Below are 19,554 nucleotides of genomic sequence, written 5' to 3'. Positions count from 1 at the left end.
AGCTTGTAGCTGGTTGAATTTCCTTATTTGCAAGTTGTTCATTTATATCCTTTGCCCATTTCTTTTTTTCCTGTTGATAGTCTTCCTTTTTGTTACTATTGACTTGCAAAGGTATATAATATATTCTATTAGTCTCTAATTGGTTTTAGCACACATTTTACCTCTCAGTTTATCTTAACTTTATCATCGATGTGCTTTTTTTATTTTTATATAATCAAATTGTCAATTTACTATTATTGCAATTTTACTTTGTGCTTTTTGGGTTTTATTTAATACTTCTTTTCCACTTTAAGGTCACAAAGATATTTTTCTATATTTTTCTTCTACCAAGTTTCTACTCTTTCTGGTAGGTCTTCAATCCATCTTGAGTTTATCTCTGTAAGTAATGTCAGTAATGTGCCAGTATGTAGCCATCTTTGGTGTAGGCATCCATTCAGCCTTATCAGTTTAGATGGGAGACTGGCAAAAATCCCCAAATTTCAGTTTTTTATTAAATAATTTAATCAACACAAAAAAATGCACATATCTTATAAAAGGAAAGTGACCACAACACTCGGGGCAACCGAGAGATCTTTATTGCAGCAGTGCAAAAGAGGAGAAAAAAAAAGAGAGAAGAGAAGAGAGAGAGAGCAAAAGCAAGAGAGGGAGACAGAGTAGGAGCGAGGGTCCTGGCAGGAGGTAGGTTTTTTTTTTTAATTTAAATGAGTATTCTTTTTTTAAATATCTGTTTTTTAGGTGTAGATGGACACAACACAATGCCTTTATTTTTATGTGGTGCTGAGGATCGAACCCAGGTCCCACCCGTGTTAGGGGAGCACTCTACCGCTGAGCCACAATCCCAGCCCGGAGGGAATTTTTATAGCCCAAATCTAATGGGATCTCTGGGTCTGCAAGCTGCCAAGTAGGCATACAGTGATTGGATCACACAGTAGTTGCTAGGGTGTCATCTTCTGCCTTCAGGTAGATGGGGCAGGGGTCAGATGTGGGTTTCTGTTGTATCAGACCGGTAGGGGTCAAGTGTTCAGCCTTGAGTGGGGTTGAGTGTTCAGACTTGACGCAAACAGGTGACAAAGAACCAGACAGAGAGGGATTTGAGTGATGGGTTATCCTGCAGCTTATGTTTGTTCAGCCTGCCCTGCAGACAACTTAGTTCAGCATGTCCTGCACCTAACATCCTATATTATCTGAGCCCCTGGGGCTCTTTTCTCTCACTTATCTGTCACAAACTCTCAATTCATTTTCCATCTTTCTAATCCTTCCTACACCTAAGCCCTTAGAACCTCCCTGCTCACTGGTAGCAGATGGCTTTGCCTCTTGTTTCACTGAAAATGTTGGGGTCATCCAACAGAACTTCACTTTGTTTTACTTCAACACTTCTGTGACTCCTTATTTGTTATTTTGGAGGCACAACTGACCCTCCTCATTTACAAGACTGAGTCTCTCTGTTGACCTAATCCTTTTCCTTCCTTTCTATAATGTGCTCTATTGAAAGACTTTTTTTTTAGAGAGAGAGAGAGAGAGAGAATGAATTTTTTTAATATTTATTTTTTAGTTTTTCGGCGGACATAACATCGTTGTTTGTATGTGGTGCTGAGGATCGAACCCGGGCCGCATGCATGCCAGGCGAGCGCGCTACCGCTTGAGCTACATCCCCAGCCCTTTCTCTCTCTTTTTTTATGTCAAATCTCCACCTGCTTTGGAACTTTCTTTGCATACAAACATTATTGATATTACTCCTAATATGAGAAAACCTTGCTTTTAAACTGCCACCCTGCATAATAGATAATATAAAATAACTTAATATTTACACCAACCTTGTATCTCTTCCTGTTCCATAGAGTTTGGAAGGCTAAAAACTACATTTTCTAGCATACCTTGCAGCCAGAGTCCTGGATGTGATTTAGGTTCAGTTGGAGGTAACTACATGAGATTTATAAATGGAAATTAAAGATAGCCAGAAAAATTTAAATAATAAATATTTAAAAATTAAATAAAACTAGTAGAAGGTAAGGGTGACAAGCTGCAGTCTCCGAGGAAAAAATGTAAGACTCTCTTTAAAACATGAGATCTCTGAAACCCCCTGAGGGCAAGTTCTGGGATAGGGTGCTGTCTGCTCTCAGGTTAGCAAAGGCATTAACTATCAAAGTGTACTGCCTACTATGGTTTGAAAATAGTGGTGGATGCTCCCAAGGCTTCACTGGGCTCTGGCCTGGGGGAGGAGGGCCACAGGACCAATCTTTTCTAGGGGTCTCTCTCAACAACAACAACAAAAGAACTGGGTGTGTTGGCACATGCCTATAATTCCAGAGGCTCAGGAGACTGAGGCAGGAGGATCTCAAATTCAAGGCCAGCCTTAGCAATTTATTGAGGTCCTAAACTACTTAGCAGCACACCTGTAATCCCAACGGCTCAGGAGGCTGAGACAGGAGGATCCAGAGTTTAAAGCCAGCCTCAGCAAAAGTGAGGCACTAAGAAACTCAGTGAGAACTTGTTTCTAAATAAAATACAAAAATAGGACTGGATATGTGGCTCTGTGGATCAGCACCCCTGCGTTCAATCCCCAATACCCCTCCAAAAAAATATAAAGGTCTGTTGCTCAGTGGATAAGCACTCCTGAGTTCAATCCCTGGTACCAAAAAAACTGGCTCTCCAATTTTGCTTGGGCATTTTCACCATTTGTCTTATTAAATTACAGACATCCCCTTATAAAATCCTCATGTTATTTGATAATATAACAATATAATATCATATTTCATTTATTTAAAGAAATTTAACTTCTTGTTAGCCTAATAATCCCCAAACTTTTTGTCACATTTCCCCTATGTTTTGAACACTTTTTGTTCAACGAACATAATTTTTAAAAATTTTTTTGAGACAAGTTTCCCTAAGTTGCCCAGGTTGGCTTTGAACTCCTGTACTCAAGGGATACTCTGGCCTCAGCTTACCAAGCAGCTGGGATAACAGTGGTGTGCTACTGCACTAGGCTAACATGATTTTCAAAAATAATAGTAATTCATTTTCTTTATGTAATTAATCAAATATGACTGTTAACTAGAAATTCTGATCAGTAAAAAAATAACCAATGTCACTACACTAAGTCATTTCTGCCAGAAGCTAACACAGGAACAAATCGGCATAAAGCTATGGCTTTGTGTAGTGATGGTTTGAGGCCATACCACTTTTGGATGTGTCATTTCTGTTAGAACTTTATACCAAGAATAGCTCTTGGGTGCTGCCTGGAAAGACTCAAGAATTCAAGGACCCCCAACAGTGAGGTAGGTCAACTCCTTTATTTTCTATATAAGAAAACTGAGGTCTGGGAAAATTGAGGGGTGACAAAACAAGTACACAGGTTAAGTGTGGACTTGCTTCCCTCCCTGTTTCTTTTCTCCTGGAATGTGTGGCCTTTTTTTTATAGGGCAGGGGCTCTTGGGTATTTGCATTCATCCTTGCAGAACCTAGCACAATGCCTTACACATTAGGTGCTTGCTCCCAGGTAAAGGAGTTGCAGGGAGGAGGCTGACAGGATAGAAGCTAGTAGCAGGTTCCAGGAGCAGAATCCTGGGTGAGGTAGTGCCTTAAGGATCCTGAGCAGTCTGGAGACAGACAGCCCATGGGAATGAACACTTTCAGGGAGGAAGCAAGAAAAGTCAGAGAGGGCAGCCAATCAAAACTGCTTCCCTCAAGTTTTTACCAATTCAGAACTGGCTAATGTGGGAAGGTTCTCTGAGGCCTTGCTTCAGCTTCTCTTTGTGTTCCTTTCACTGTCTTGAAGTAAGATTTCTCAGTGTTTGACAAGCAAGTCCAATCCTGTCACTCCCCTGCTATAAGTCTTGGGCGGCAACCGGTTGCCCTCATGATGAATGTCCAAACAGGCTCCCAAAGCCCTTCATGACCTGCCCCTACCAGCTTCTACTACATGTTCTTTCTTTAACTCAGGACAAGTGTGCTTTCCAAGCCAAACTACCTGTGACTCCCTTTCCTTGCCCTGGAGCCTTTCTTTGAACAATCTTCTACCTGAACTCCCTTTCCTTCCTCTGTTCCTCCTAACTGGCTAATTCCTCCTTCCTCCTGACTTACTTGGACACCCTCTTCCCCCCCACCCCCAGAAAGATTAGGCACTCTCTGGTTTCCCACAGTACACTAGTTTTTATTACGCTGTTTCTGGAGGAACTCCAGCCCTGGATTGCCCACTCCTTTCTATCTGAGTGATACCATGCTGCTGTCTTTGAGCAACTCAGAAGGAATTTGAAGATAATAGCATGGGTGATTGAAAGCTGCCAGACCTGGGGTAGAGGGGAGTCTTGATCCAGCCTCTCCCTCAGATGGGATTGGGGTGAGGTGTCTCTCCTTTCCTACCACACTGTTTCCTATAGGCACTTGCATTTTATGTGGAATTATTGGCTTTGGAAAATAAGAAGAAATTAGTTTGTGTTCTAAAATCTTCTTTAATAGTTCTTAAATTATCCATAAAGTTTTATATTGTCACCCTATATCAGTTTCTCCATCTATTCAATAGTCATTGTTCCTCTGTGGTTCCCAATTTATTAAACACTTTAAGGTTTAGACCAAGTGTGTCTTCTTGCCTGGATACTTCAACAATGATTGGGAGATCTTTAAAATATTTGCACATACAGCCTCATTTTAGGCTCAATTATGTCTGTGGCTTGATTGTTACACTGGAATGCTGCACAATATATTGTTGAATTTATGAAAATTAACAGCAGGACTCCTATGTGATTGTTTTTTCGATGTAGTACACCCAATGAGTGAGTCAGGGAAAGTCTCACCACAGTAAGGAGACCTTGAAGGCTGGGTGAGATCTGTCAGGTGAAAGGGGAGGCGCAGAGGCACATAGCTTGTGCTCATGTGGGGAGTGTGGTTGGTGTATAAACAACAAGGCAAGGGGCAGGGTGGGCTATAGGGACTCTGTAGGGCACGAACTAGAATTTCTTCCTCTCTTGTAAGAGAAATGGTACCCACCTCTGGAATGTATAGAGAACTGAGTGAGGTAATGCCTTGAAAACATTCCATCCAGACTTGACACATGCAGATGCCAAATTAATGCACTTCCTTTTCTATTTTCATTCTTAGAGTCTGGACTTTATCCTATAAGCATGGGTGATATTCAAAATATTTAACTAGTAGTGCAACCCAGGTGCTACCTGGTGAAAATAAATGTGGGTCATAAACCATAAACTTGGAATACAGAAGGGCACCTCCTAAGGATAAGTCCTGCCTGATAGGGATGAGGAACCACCAGAGATTCTTGCACTTTGCCATCAGATATGTGTTAGAGAAAGGACTCTGGAGATATGTGTTAGAGAAAGGACTCTGGAGATATGTGTTAGAGAAAAGACTCTGGCCTCAGAGAAGAGAGTGGGGACTGGAGGAGGAGAGGCTTGTGTGGAGGCTAACCTAAGGAGTCTGATTTAGATCACCAGGTGTTTGGTGCCATTCAGACTAAAAGTCTGTGAAGTCCCAAACTCATTTAGCCAGGAGGATACTTTTGGGGAGTCAAGTGCCCTCAATTAGAATGAAGGAAGGTAGCAGCAAGACAATCCAGCTACTCTTAGAAATGGTAGGTCCTTGATATCCTCTAGGATTTTCTTCTCATTTAGTCTATAATAATCAATCTCCTACCCCAAAAGCTAATTTTATCTTTGTAGATATGTTATTATGTGGTTGGCTTTGTGCCACCTGAGACAATCTGAATTGGGCTGGCAGTAAACTCATATGCTGAGTGTTTTACCTGTTACCATTTTGCCCCTCATCCATTCTTAGTATTTAGATACATTTTATTATTGTGGAAACTGAGGCCTTGCATATTGACTGATTTCTAAACAGGTAGTAAGAGGCTTCTAAATTGGGTCTGTGGTGCTCTGAAGTCTGTGCTCATTTCTGTCTCCTCCTCTTCTGTTTAGGCTTCAAGGACACTTACCACTTCCCCTTCAACCATCCAACCACCCCATCTATGTTCTAGAAAAACAACTCAAAAGGCATGTTTTTATTTCACACACAAAAAAATGTGACATGCATTACCCATCCCCTAACAAACTATAAATGCTTAGAGTACAGAATAAAAAGGAAATCCAACCATTCCTGATGAGACAAAAATTTGATTTCACAAAGCTGAAAAATCTGTTACAAAGTCTCTGCTGTATAAATATAGTCAGTCTTATCTTTAATGTAGAGTCAGACTAAAAAAAAATTTTTTTCTTTTGTTGGCATAAGAAATCCCCTGGTCCTTGGATACACCACAATCTTCATTGGTATTCCCAGCTAAATAAATACAGGTGATAGCTACAGGATGAAAGTTAGTTATGGGTGCCATGACTCTAGGTGACCAAACAGGATCTAAATATTTTATCTCCTGAGCCACACACTCTCCCCTAATAGCTTGTGAAAACCACTCTGGGTCAAGGACTAAAGCCTTTCCCCCCATAACAGATCTACTATGTGTCTGTTCTGAAATGAATGTACAAGGCTGGGGTGTAACTCACTTGCCCCACATGTGAGAGGCCCTGGGTTCCATCCCCAGAACTGCAGGAAAAAAAAATACATGCAACTCTATGAATATACAAAAAGCCACAGAATTGTATATTTTAAATGGGCAAATTATATGATATGTAGATTAAATCTCAATAAATCTGTATTTAAAATATCTGGAGTATCTATGTTTCCAGGGGAGCAAAAGGTGATCCCTTCCGGTAGAAATCAGCCCAGTAATGGGAAGTAAAAAGGAGATCCTTAAAGTGCTATAACTAAATGAGTGGAGTTTGAGGTTACTCTGAGGGCATCCAGTGTCAGTAGGCCATAATAAAGAAGTCAAAGGGGTGTACTTTTTTGCAGTCCTTACAGAATAGCTGGAGGACCAACTGTGGCCCCTGTTACAAGAGGCAGTTATTCAGTGGGAAGCAAAGATGCCCAGTTGCTGCTGCTGAGGCTACAGAAGACTGGAGTCTATGTGCATCCATGGGGGACTTCTAGTATGGCTTCAGGTTCTGAAAGCCTGACTCCCACAACAGGAGGGAGACTGTGGCTCTGCCCAAGAAAAACTAGATATATTGAGTCAAAGGGACTCCCTGCCACCACAGATGCTATCAACGGCCTAGCTCCACTTCTCACAGACTCTCTAATTAGACTATTGTCAGGGAGGCTGTGGCTAATAAAATGAGCAAACCACTTAGTAGCACACAAAACACTCCATTCTAATACTATCTGTTCACCATATGACCACTGCAGAAAGGGCACAGGTACAAATCATGGGCAACTGAGGCTTGGGATGGTTGTGCAGGCCTGATTGTAAGGGAGGGAGAATTGCCAGGAGGAAAGTTGTAGAAAGAAAAAGATAATTGAAAGTTTTGCTCTGGTTTTACCATTCAAGTTCATTGATTATAGTTGTGTAAAAGTGGGAACTGGGCAGAGTTCATCCACTCTATTAACTGTTCAAAGGGTGTGTTGCCAAAAGTCCTTTTAGCTTTTCATTGCATAAAAGAAATGAGAAGCATTCCAGTTTGGTGCACATCTTTTTTTAGACTCCCCTAGTCTTCCCTCCTTGAAGACCAGTCTGGTTCTATTGTAGGGGTTCTGATTCCCTCTCTGGCTAGCCTAGGAGTTACTGGATTTTGTGGCTGAGCAGATAAGTCAGAAGCACACATTATGGCCACCTCACGTCTATGCCATTGTGGGATGTAATCCCTGGGATGCCACATTAACACATTAACACCTTGGCCTCCTATATTCTTTTACCTGTCCTGGAATATGGCCCCAAGGATAGAGTGCCCAAGGATGGAAACTGTCCTCACTGGCAAGAGTTTGCTATGTTGATAAAAGCCAATAGAGGATAAGGCTAGACATAGGAGTTTGGGGCTTACCTGGTTCTCTTTAGTGTCATAAGGAGATGGTAGGATGTGTGTGTGTGTGTGTGTGTGTGTAAAGAAAAAAAGGAGGGAGGGCAGAGAATAGATCCACGAGGGCTCTGAGTATTTACTTGATAAACTTTTTTCCTTTGGCTTCTGTGAGAATATTTATTACTAAAGAAAATGAGGTACCTGGTTATAAAACAATACAAAACCCTTCCTTACTGCCTCTCTTTGTGCTTCTCAAGCCTCTTCTTATGCAGGCCTTACTCACCTTGGCCTAGGACTATCCATTGCCCTCATTCTGAGCTGGTTATTCAGGAAAAAATGGATTCAGGCTACCATGAAGATCATCCACCAGAGAACCTAGACACCCACCCTACTCAGCCTCTCCCCTAAAGAGATCATGAGCTGAGGGCATATGATCAGGAAGACTCCCAGCTGTCTCTGCCCTTAAGAGGACAGAAGGAGTCATTCTTATACTTAAGAAGAGGAGAAATCTTTTCACTCTAGAGTTACAAGAATGATGGGCAGATGAGGCTATGACAGCTTCCTTGGCTGTGCCGGTTTAGGAAACAAGATGCAAGCAAGGGAATAATATACAAACAAAGTGTGGGTATATTTGGCAGGTTTGAGGCAAGCAGAAAGGAAGGTTTGGGTACTCTATAAAAAAAAAAAAAAAACAAAGATCTGAAATTCAAACTTTTCTGATAAGGCCACAATGAAGAGATTTCCAGCAGTGGATATTGCAGGATGCTGGCACCCAAATTGCCTCAGGCTTGCTAGGTGATGTGCCAAAGTGAGGAGGCAGGTGAGGCAGGGTGACACCCCTCACAGGTCCATGTCTGGGCCTCCTGAGGATGTCTTCAATGGCACTGAGTCAAATCCGTCAGGAGTCCTCTGAAAGAGAGATGGTGACAGGAGCTGGCTGCTGCATAGGTTGGGGGCAAGTTTAGAGGACAAAGAAGAGAAATGGAAAATAGGTGACAGAAGGAACCCTTATGGAACTCCTGTTTTCGGTGATTTTGCGGAAATATAGAGATGAGATACCCCCTGTTTTTGCTCCAATCAGGCTCAGTGAATAAGAAAAACCTTTAAAATCCCCTGCTTCGCACTACCCACTCAGCCCTATATTGGGGACTGAACCCAGTGGGGCTCTACCACTGACTATATCCCCAGCCCTTTCCATTTTTTATTTTTGAGACAGGGTCTTGCCAAGTTGCCTGGGCTGGCCTTGAACTTGTGATCCTCTTGCTTCTGCTTCCCACCTTGCTGGAATTACATGGCTCCCCACTTTACATCTTTGCTGAATTCTAGTAGTCTCAGATTGACTCAAGGAATCTTTTGGTGGAACTGTTCTCCCATTGGTTTAAAAAAAAAAAATCAAGGTCTAAGGAGACCAAGGGTGTCACTATGGCAGGTCAGCACAATGGGATCAGGATTCAGCAATCTAAACACTTGCCATCTTTCTTCACCATCCTGCCTGTCCTCTCCTCCCCCTTACCACTCTCCCCGCCCACACATGTTTGGATGAACTGGTTCTGGGCAGTGTTCAGGTGTGCTTTCTCGCAGAGTGGGGCTGCAGTAGCACTCCCTGGAGGAGTTGCTTGGATGCTTTCTGCTGGCCCCACGCCCAGCGACAGTGGTGTCTGTATTGCATTTATGAGCTCCACACTCACTCACCCGCCCACACAGTGTCAATCCTCCCAGCTCAGAACTGCTGGGTGGTGAACAGCTCAGACTTAGCTATGACTCAGCCCCTACAGGACTAGGCCCAGACACCTGGGGGACAGCACCCTCCACTGGTTAGAGGAGAGCCTCGCTTCTGTCAGAAGCTAGTCCTAGAGATGGACTCTTCTCCCCTCCAAAAAAAATGTTTGGGGGATGATTCTTAAAATATGGATGGTTCAGTACTCCTTCTGGAAGTTAAAAGGCCCAAACAGTTCACCAACTGGAGTACATGTTGTGGGAGAAGGAGCCTGGTCAACAGTAGACTTGGGCACCAGGCAAAAGAGTACTGGTATCAAACACAGGAGACAGAAGGCAGGGTTTTTGAGTGGGGAATAGAATGGTAGAGGGAGCTGGGAGCAGAGTAGTGGTCCCTGCAGGGTCAATAAGAGTGGCATCTTCTCCAGCCCTTCAGGCTGGCCTTAGTGCACTGGTCCCCTACCTTGGAGGTAAACGATTTGATCTTCCCAAAGAGTGACTTCTTGCTGGTAAAGATAAGGTCATCTTCTACATCCTCGCCTTCCATGATGGCACAGCTGTCAGCTGCTGGCAGGTCACAGTCCTTGAGGGTGGTGTTCATCACCAGTTTGGAGTACTTGTATTCTAGCCTATGAAATGGGGGTGGGGGAGGCAAGATACCAGAATGTGTGGATAAGGGGGAAGAAAGGAGAGAGGCTCAGCTGTAAACAGTTACTCCTCATGACATGTAGATGGAAACATGGCAAAATAGTGTCAGGGCTGGGTGTACGGAAGGAGTCTTGGCTCATTATTAGTTCAGTGACCTTTTTTTTTTAAGGGTGGCTATTCTTTGGATCTCAAAGCTTAATGGGTATATTGAAGCCATCAAGTCATTATGTGTATTATTTTTAATAAAAACAAATTTAAGACTCTCTCTCTCTCTCTCTTTTTGGTGCTGGGGATCAAACCCAGGTTCTCTTGCAGGTTGGGCAACTGCTCTACCGTTGAGCTAACACCCCCAGCCCAAGGGACACTCTTTGCTTTTTTTTTTTTTTTTTTTGAGAATCCAGCAGTCATTTATAGACTGCCAGATGGTACTATCCCTATTTAGAAGTGAAGATAAGCAAGGAATACACTGGATAGGTGGCTTGATCGTCTCTGGATAGAGTCACAGGGTCTATGGCCAACTTCAAAGAAAGCCCCAATTAACTTATGCCTTGCTCAGTGATCCGACCCTGCCCAGTCTCAAGCTCCAATACCCCATCACTTACTTTTGATTCTTTTTCCAAAAGTAGCAAGTTAAGACAGTCAGTAGGATGGCAGTACAAGTGCCTGCAGAGATGCCCACTTTCAGCCAGAAATCTATTGTTTTGCAGATGGTGACTCTCTGCTCAGGCAGGGAGATGCCACGGAAGCATAACTTTGGTTCTCGCCACATGTAAGTAGTCTTCTGTTGGGGAGAAAAGCAAGGCAAGGCTCTCAGATCCCACATTCCTTTCACTCCTGGGAAGTTCCCAGTCAGAGGGCAACCTACCTGGATCCCAGCGACACAGCTGCTGACGAAAGTGTGGTAGTCGGCAGCCGAGCACAGTGGACAAGCAGCCACACTCTCCCACAGGAAGTGGAAGTTACAGCCATCGCAGGTCCCATCAGAGCACATGCTAGCAAAGCAGAAAGGAGACCTGAGCTCTGCTGCTCTGGTGGCCTGTTCTGTCATTTGACACGCTATCTTTATTTTGTTTGTTTATTTTTATATGGTGCTGAGGATCATACATGTGAGGCAAGTGCCTTCTACTGAGCCACAACTCCAGCCCCCTCCCCACTGGTTTTTAACTCAGATTTTTTGTTTGTTTGTATGTTACAGAGATTGAACCCAGGGGTGCTTTACCACTGAGCTACATCCCCACCCCTTTTTATTTTTTATTTTGAGTCGGGGTCTCATTAAGTTACTGAGGGCCTCACTAAGTTGCTAAGGATCAAACTTGTGATCTTCCTGCCTCAGCCTCCAGAGTCCTTGGGATTACAGGCATGCACCACCACACCCAACCTTAACTAGAGTTTTGATCTTCAATTTCCCTGGTAATAAGAGGCCTCCCAGGCCTCCACTGGGCTCCCCATTCTCTGCCCATTCATGTTTCTGCTGACATCAGATATAATTTAACTTGTCTGAGCTCTAGCATGGTTGCCCCATCAATTTCTCCATGGCTCCTGTCTTCCCTATGAACAGGTGAAATTTTGCAATAGCCACTTTGATGCAGCTTCCTGGGGGCTGGGGGTCAGAGTTGGGGTAGAGTTTGGGAATGGATATCTGCTTTGTACTTTACAATGATGTCTACAATGGCAAGAACAGTGATTTCACACTCTTGACACCATTGGTGGATCAAGCTGTCCTGCTTTGCTCTTCAGCTACGTGATCAGTGATTTTGGAGCAACATTTTCCCACAGTGCTCCTCAAGACACCAATACCCACCAAGATATTAGTTGGCAATATGTAGGGGAATAAAAGGAGGGAGTGGTATCCTGTGGTCATATTAGTTTGGAAGTTCATCATCCAGTGTATTCAGCTATTAAACTCAGAATTGTGTCTTTTGGTTGAGAGAGATTCCTAGGATTCCTAAACTTTTTAATTTTTATTTTTATAGTTGTAGATGGACACAATACTTTATTTTTATTTATTTATCTTTATGTGCTTCTGAGGATTGAACCCAGGGCCTCACATGTGCTAGGCAAGCACTCTACAACTGAGCTAAACTTTTACTATTCTTAATCATGACCAGACTTTAAGAGAAGTCCTAAAGTCTCATTGCTTCGATTAATCCTCAGACAACTCCCTGAGGGAATTCAGTATGTCCATTTTACAGATAAGGAAAAACAGGCCTAGAGATGATAAGAAATGTATTCATTTATGTTATATAACTAGTAAGTAGAGTTACTCATTCAAATCTAGTTATCAAAGAGGTGTTAGCTGCTGTACTATATATGTAGCTGCCACCATAATGGTCTAGGAATGTGAGGGTAGTTTTGACTCTTCCTTCTGCCCCATTCTTGTGATTTAAAGATTGAGGAGTAGGGCCTATGCTTATGCCCCCCCAAAGTCCATTAATGGGTCTCAAACTATTTTCTCCTTTTTCAGTAGTCTCTGGTTCTTGAGATGGAATGAGTCCAAGGAAGGGAGGCTGTAGCCTTTGTTACATCCCTTTGTCGGGATTACCTTGGCAGTAACAGGCTTCCAGAGGAAGGTTTTGATGGATTGCATCTGATGCGGATAGTGGTTGATCTTCCAGAACTGCAAGACTGGGTGACATCATTGGACCTGCAGAGAAAGCCAGCCCCCATAGGGGAAAGAGTCACTCCACCGTGTTATTAGAGAGCCATTAAGTGAAATCAACAGGGAATGAGTCCCTGGCTGGGCAAGTCATGACTTGGGCTCAGGCCTAACACAAAGGGAGTGCATAGGCATTGGGCTATATATGGTGAAAAGGGGAACCAGGAGGATCTAGTCTATGTGGAAATGCACCAGCTAAGAGAGGGAAGGCTAGCAGTCACTGGGGCCTCCTTAGGCTAGAAGAGAAGTTTGCTGCGAATCTTCCAGTATTTTTCCCTGCTTCTAGGGCAGATTCCCTAATAATACCCAAGAAGCTGGGACCAGAGAACAACCAGCCTTTATTTCATGACTATGCAGATCTGCTAGATCTCAGACAAGTTCCGGTTTGATAAGTAGAGGTAACTAGAGGGTTACAACAGGAATTGTGGACAACTCCTAGGTTCACTTGTATTAGCCTGGTCTTTCATCTTCACCTAAAAAAGAAGATCACATCCGGTATTCCTGAAGTTTCCGGGTGGAAAAGTTCAGCTGGGGAGGTGATTCCATCCATTGTCATATCTGTTGACACTCCTGCCAGATTAGAGTTCCTAATTAGTTCTCACTAGTAGCATTAGCTAGCAAACACTTCACTTTCAATACCTGTCAACATCCAATTTCACTCCATCTCATAGCATCCCCAAGTAGCTCATGAAAAAGTGACCTAAAGGTTTATCAGAGTTCCCAGTGGCACTTGGCACACATAATGGAATAGAGAGGTCAGGAAGTTGGGCTCTTCACGTGGGGACATTTATCTTCTAGCTTGGCAACTTCAAACATGCATGCGATTGCGCGTGCACACACATATACACTCAAGCAAGCCTGGAGCAGCTGAATTACTCACCAATAAGTCGATCAGCAAGACTGACAGGCTGTGAGGACACCCCGGCCTTATAACCTGTCACCTCTGGAGGAATGATGACTGCTTGGCAGATGTAGGCTGTGATGGATTTGGAGAAACCTGACTCGCCCTCAGGAATTCGGAGGTCAGTGACATTGTCAGTGCACACAGACATTTTCTTACCCTGGTGTGTGGGATACAGGGAGTAAGATGGGAAAAAGCTAATGGTCACAGAGAAATTCCCAAAAAAGAACAGGGAACAGTTTTTGACATCTAAAAGTTCAGGCTTCCAGTGGTACGTTGCAGTGGATGATTCATCCCAGGTCTAATAACAAGATAGACTAAGAAGAAAGAAAAAAAAAAAGCTAAAAATAGGGCCTTTGTGTCCCATTTTTTAAACTCTGGCCCAGGGGGTCCCCAGCTTTTTATTTCCTTGGAGTCACTATAGGGAGGAACTACATGAGCAAGACAGGATGATTTGGAGTTCTAACCTACCAGCCCATTAATGAAGGGTCGGTCTTCCTTATCCATTTTCTAGACAGAAACTGAAATATATAACTGGTCCTGAAAGCCAGAGAAATTTATTTGACTGTTTTTTCTGGTTCACATTCCTTCTAGCTCTCCTATGCTGCTGTGGTTTGTCTCATGTTTGTCTCAGAAGCACTTTCCAGAGTCTCCCAGGTATTAAATCAGACTCCACCACCAGCTCCCTTCCTTCCTTGAGGCAGGGTATTTGAGGACAGTTAGTATCCCTTCCTTCGCCTCTCCCTTCTGCCTTGGTACTGGGAATTGAACCCATGGGCTCTCTACAACTGAGCTACATCCCCAGTCCTATATATTGATTTATCAACAGGGTCTCACTAAGTTGCCCAGGTTGGTCTCAAACTTGTAATCCTTCTGCCTCTGCCACCCAATTCCCTGAGATTACAGGTGTGTGCCACTGTGCCTGACACCCTGCTAAGCAGAACCCCTTCCATTTTTCCAAGAAAACATGTCCCAAGAGAAGGAAGTTTGCTTCACTTTCAGTCTTTAAGAACCTCACTCTGGGGCTGGGGTTGTAGCTCAGTGGAAGAGCACTTGTCTAGCATGTACAAGGTACTAGGTTCAATTCTTAGCACCAAATATAAATAAATAAAAATAAAAGGTCCATCGGTGACTAAAACAAACAAACAAATGAAAAAAAAAAAACACCTCCCTCTGTAGAAATCTGAAAGAGGATAGGAGTTGAGATTCTGTTATTGGGATTTTAGAGGAAATACTGAAATAGTCTTCTGAGGATATTAAGTTTATGGAATATCAACAGATAACCTATTTGCTAATGTGAAATCATTTACTCAGTGTTTTAAATTAAGTGGACTAAATATTTAGAACATAACATTTTCAATGTTGTAAGTTTTATTACAAATAGAGCTAAATCTGGCATCTTTTGTTTTCTAGATTATAAGAAGTAGATGAAGGCTTTAAAACAGAAAGCAACCTTTACATTATAATAAAACAGAGTTACTTTTTCCTTGAAGTGAAGATCTATAGTGTCACCGTACATAGCATTTTTGAAAAGAACAAAGGAGTCAAGGAAGAAAAAAAGACATACTTCTTCAAATTCCCCACTCCCCCACCCCATGGACTGAAACTTTTGCTACGTGGGGTTTGCTTTCATCAGTCTCATTTGCTGAGTTTCTACTACCTGTTATTTCTGAGGCTTCACTTTAACTCTTCAAAGATTTCTAAAACCGGGACAGATACCCATCTCTAATCTTTCATAGATTCCTTTATTTTGACATGCCCTTTGCAGACACACACATGCTCTTCTGCATGGTGCACAGAAAGATTATCAGCTGTGAGATGCAAAGACCTCCCCACCACAGTCGCAGCCTCAGTGCCCTGGATGCTTTCTATTTTATGATATTGGAATGAGCTTTCTGAACTTCCCACTGCTAATCATGGCTTGTATGTAATTAGTCAAGGGCAGTAGTGGTGGGCTCTCCCTTTACATTTCTTTCTGACTTTGGATTTTGGATCCAAAATATTTGTAGCAGCATGAAATGACTGAAGGTCCCATTTTTTATTTATAAAAGCTTTCATGTTATTTTCTTTTGTACTGTCAGCAAAGATATATGTAGATGAACTAGGGACAGCTTATTTTCCAGTCTCTAGAAAACAAGTGACAAATGCAATAATTAATGAAGATTTTTCTTTTTCTTTTTGATGCTGGGGATCAAAGACTGATTTTTTTCCTGGTGATGCTGGGAATTTAATCCAGGGCTTTGAGTAAGCTGGCATACACTCTACCATTAAGTCATATCCCCAGCCCCCTTTCTCTTTCTTTTTTCCTTGTCTCCCTCCCTCTCTCCCTCCCTCCCTCCCTTCCTCTCTCTCTCCTCCTTCCCTTCCTTTCTCTCCTACCTGCCTTCCTTTCTCTCCTTCCTCCCTCTCTCTCTCTCTCTCTCTCTCTCTCTCTCTCTCTCTCTCTCTCTCTCTCTTTCGGTCTTGCTATGTTACCCATCTAACCTTGAACTCCTGGGCTCAAGTGATTCTCCCACCTCAGCCTACCTTGGGTTTGAGGCCAGAACTGTTTCTGTTTCTAGAGTTTTTCAGATTTTAGAATATTTTCATAGACTTTATCAGTTGAGCATCCCTAATCTGAAAATCCAGCATCTAAAATGTTCCAGAATCTTAATACTTTCTCAATATGTTTAGGAATGCTCAACTTGTACTCACTCTGAGGGAAAAACAAGATCAGGTCAGTCAATAAACACCTTACTTAAAACATTTTTTTATTTTCCTAAATGTTTATTATCCAGATGATTTAATTTCAGGGAGAAAAGGGGAAGTTATAATTACTTAGACCCTTTTTACCTCCTCAATCTCTTGCTGCCTGAAGGTTTTCTAGCTTTTCTCCTGTGTCCTGTCTCTGGCCTCCTATCACTAGTTTCCCTTTTTCAATTCTCTCACTGTCAACTTGCATACCATACCTGGTTTCCACAGATACTCAGGGTAAAGTGATGAAAATATTTCAACCCCTTTGAAGTGAAGCTTGGCCCTCCAGACAGGGAGAGGGTGTTTGCCAAATCTGAGAAGTTGTAGTTGAAAATCCTGGATGGAGTGGTGCGTGAGAAGGTACAATCATTGTAGCAGAGAGAATGGATCTGGTGGGGAGAAGGAATGGGTCAGGCTGGTTGATCATGCAGTATCACCCCTTTGAGGGGCCCCAATGGGGAAGAGCAGACTTTCCCCCAGACTGGTCCAGCTCAAATAGGGTAAAAGAGAAGGAAGAAAGGATTTGGGGCAAATATTAAAAGAGGCAAACAAAACTGATACTCGTGAGATTTATATACATCTTTCTACTCAATCATATACGATGATATAAGCCTGAAGGAAGGTTCTTATGCATGATTGCCTGATATTAGTTTTCACAAAGCACTCTGCCAGAACCACCAGCTTGCACCACAAACTTGTCCAAAATGTACAAGGACATCTGTCCTGCAACTGTCTGTTCAACCTTGGACTGATGCCACTGTTGTTACTCATCATTATAGTCAAAGATGACTGTTCCAAAAAATATGATGTAATCCTTCTCATTTTTGTCTTTAAAATTTTCGCTTTGTCTCAAATTCTTTGTCTTTGCCCATAGTTTATTATAGCATATCCCCGTTATGATTCTCTGCTATTCTCAAACAAATTTCAGTATTTCTTGGACAATCTCTCTGTTTTGTTTTTTTTTTTTTCAACACTGGGGGTTGAATCCAGGACATCACACGTGCTGGGCAAGCCATCTACCTCTGAGCTATAGCCCCAGCCCTGCAATGCAGTACTAACTAGAATAGGGTGTTCAGGATGGCAAGAAAGAAACTACAATTCTTCCCCTGATACATAACACCTCCTATACATTTAAAACTCACTGAGCCCTGCTTCCTATTCCTCTGTAGGAATTACTTCCCATTCCTTGCTTTCATTCAGTCACGACCTTATACATTGTCATTCCCTCTCACAGCCACAGAGGAAACTCCAAGGAAAGAAAGTCCTGGGTACAAAAAGATGTCACGAGGGCCCTTAGACTCTTTGTACTTACTTTGCAACTAAACCAAGTGATGTTTACAGAACAGATAAATAACATCTTATGGATGTATGTCTGTGAGGTTGTGATTAGTAAAATACAAAAATTCATTTAAAAGCATTAATGATTATCTAAGAACTTTTAGTTGTATTACTTTCTTGGATGCAGAAAGTATATATAGGCATTAGCACTGTTTTGATATGTTTGAGAGGAATCTTTACACTTGTAAAGCTGAGAAGCCACTGGGATAGGAGTTAATAAAGCCAATTAACTATTTGTCCCAGGAAAGGTTGGGTTACCTTCCCATGAGAGAGGGGACAACCTCCCATGAAAACAGGCTAGATTGGACTAGGCTCCAGGCCCTACTATTGCTCTCCCTTCTGGTCTCTGCACATATGAAATAACTCTCTGAATGAGATAGTCACCCATCTTCTTTACCCATCAACTGAAGACAAAACTTGTCCATGACTGAGGGAAATCAGCCCTACTACCAAGAACTCACCACCTACAGCCACAACCAGGACTCCAACCTGGGAATGTGTTAAGAGGAGCACTTGGGTATTAGACCCACTAGAACCTCATCCAGGACCCAGCACCCTCTGAGGTCATCTAACCAGAGGCCCAAGATTAGAATGCATGGAGGACTGCATGCACCTGATTGCTCTTGGTCCCTGGACCACAGGACATGCAGGCCTGGGCACCATAAGGCTGGTGGACTTTCAGGATTGTGTTTGTGGGGCAGGAATGGCAGGTTCCAGAATCTCGGTCAATATAGTAACCAGCAGGACAAGAGGTGCAGGAGGAGCCTATGTCAGAGGCTTCTAGGGCACAGGGGCGGCAGTAGGAGGCCACCCCATCCATGACATTGGTGATATTGATGGAGTAGATCTTGGCAACGTCATTGGTGTACTTTCTGCCCTGGAGACAAGGAAATAAGAGGGGAAAGGGTGAAGGATGAAGACAGTAGCAACAATGGATAGCCAAGTATTTCTTGATGTCTTATCCTATAATGCTTGGGAAAACTCTTAGAAGCAATCTGTTCTTTTCATTCACTTGGTTGTGGTGCTTAAGTGAATTTTGTGTCATTTTAAAACAAGACTGACCCATTTTAAGTTATGTGAAAGAATTCTGAATACCATTGGGGAAATACACAATAGATATTGTTATATGAAAATGGCTGTTCTTTATTTAAAAAATGTTGTAGAGAAATAAATACTATATAGCAATCTACTGTCATGTATATCTAAAAAGAACCAATTAAAAAACTCAAGCCAGGCATGGTGGCACACACTTATAATCCCAGCAGCTCAGGAGGCTGAGGCAGGAGGATGGTGAGTTCAAAGCCAGCCTCAGTAAAGGCGAGATGCTAAGCAATTCAGTGAGACCCTGTCTCTAATGAAAATACAAAATAGGGCTGGGGATGTGGCTCACTAGTTGAGTGCCCCTGAGTTCAATCCCTAGTGCCAAAAAAAAAAAAAAAAAAAAAGAAGAAGAAGAACCTAATTTGGTTTTGTAAAAGCAATGGAAATTACATCTGAATGTGTTTCTAAGTAAAAAGCTTTGGTATAAAAAAGTATTCTATTAATATATTTACTAATCAGGCAACATTGGAAATATGGCTTTCTGATAAACAAAGCATGATTGAAATGCTTTTAAAATATATTAGCAGACTTTCTTCTTATTTTCTAAAAATATTTTTGTAGTTGTAGATGGACACAATACCTTTATTTTATTTGTTTATTATATGTAG

The 19,554-nt window shown here is 42.4% G+C and overlaps 1 protein-coding gene across 3 annotated transcripts in view; it reads right to left on the bottom strand.

Moving 5' to 3' along the window:
- Nucleotides 1-1,509: 1,509 nt before the first annotated feature.
- The window catches only part of Elapor1 (endosome-lysosome associated apoptosis and autophagy regulator 1), a 90,302-nt gene continuing 72,257 nt past the window's right edge, over nucleotides 1,510-19,554 (bottom strand). The window contains exons 14-22 of one of the 3 annotated variants that reach the window (XM_040287443.2): nucleotides 18,459-18,722; nucleotides 16,723-16,896; nucleotides 13,754-13,934; nucleotides 13,347-13,443; nucleotides 12,760-12,861; nucleotides 11,083-11,209; nucleotides 10,820-10,998; nucleotides 10,033-10,198; nucleotides 1,510-8,790 (exon numbers count right to left, since the gene is read on the bottom strand). In XM_040287443.2, coding sequence (XP_040143377.2) covers nucleotides 8,752-8,790; nucleotides 10,033-10,198; nucleotides 10,820-10,998; nucleotides 11,083-11,209; nucleotides 12,760-12,861; nucleotides 13,347-13,443; nucleotides 13,754-13,934; nucleotides 16,723-16,896; nucleotides 18,459-18,722 — 1,329 coding nt within the window. In that variant the 3' untranslated portion in view covers nucleotides 1,510-8,751. Of the gene's footprint in view, nucleotides 8,794-10,032; nucleotides 10,199-10,819; nucleotides 10,999-11,082; nucleotides 11,210-12,759; nucleotides 12,862-13,346; nucleotides 13,444-13,753; nucleotides 13,935-16,722; nucleotides 16,897-18,458; nucleotides 18,723-19,554 lie in introns of all 3 variants that reach the window. The other 2 variants (XM_013364156.4, XM_013364158.4) reach the window with 2 other exon arrangements.

The sequence above is a fragment of the Ictidomys tridecemlineatus genome, chromosome 11 (assembly GCF_052094955.1).
Source record: "Ictidomys tridecemlineatus isolate mIctTri1 chromosome 11, mIctTri1.hap1, whole genome shotgun sequence".
NCBI lineage: Eukaryota > Metazoa > Chordata > Mammalia > Rodentia > Sciuridae > Ictidomys > Ictidomys tridecemlineatus.
Note: the sequence above shows the minus strand (reverse complement) of the source record. Positions and strands in the feature narration are given on the sequence as shown.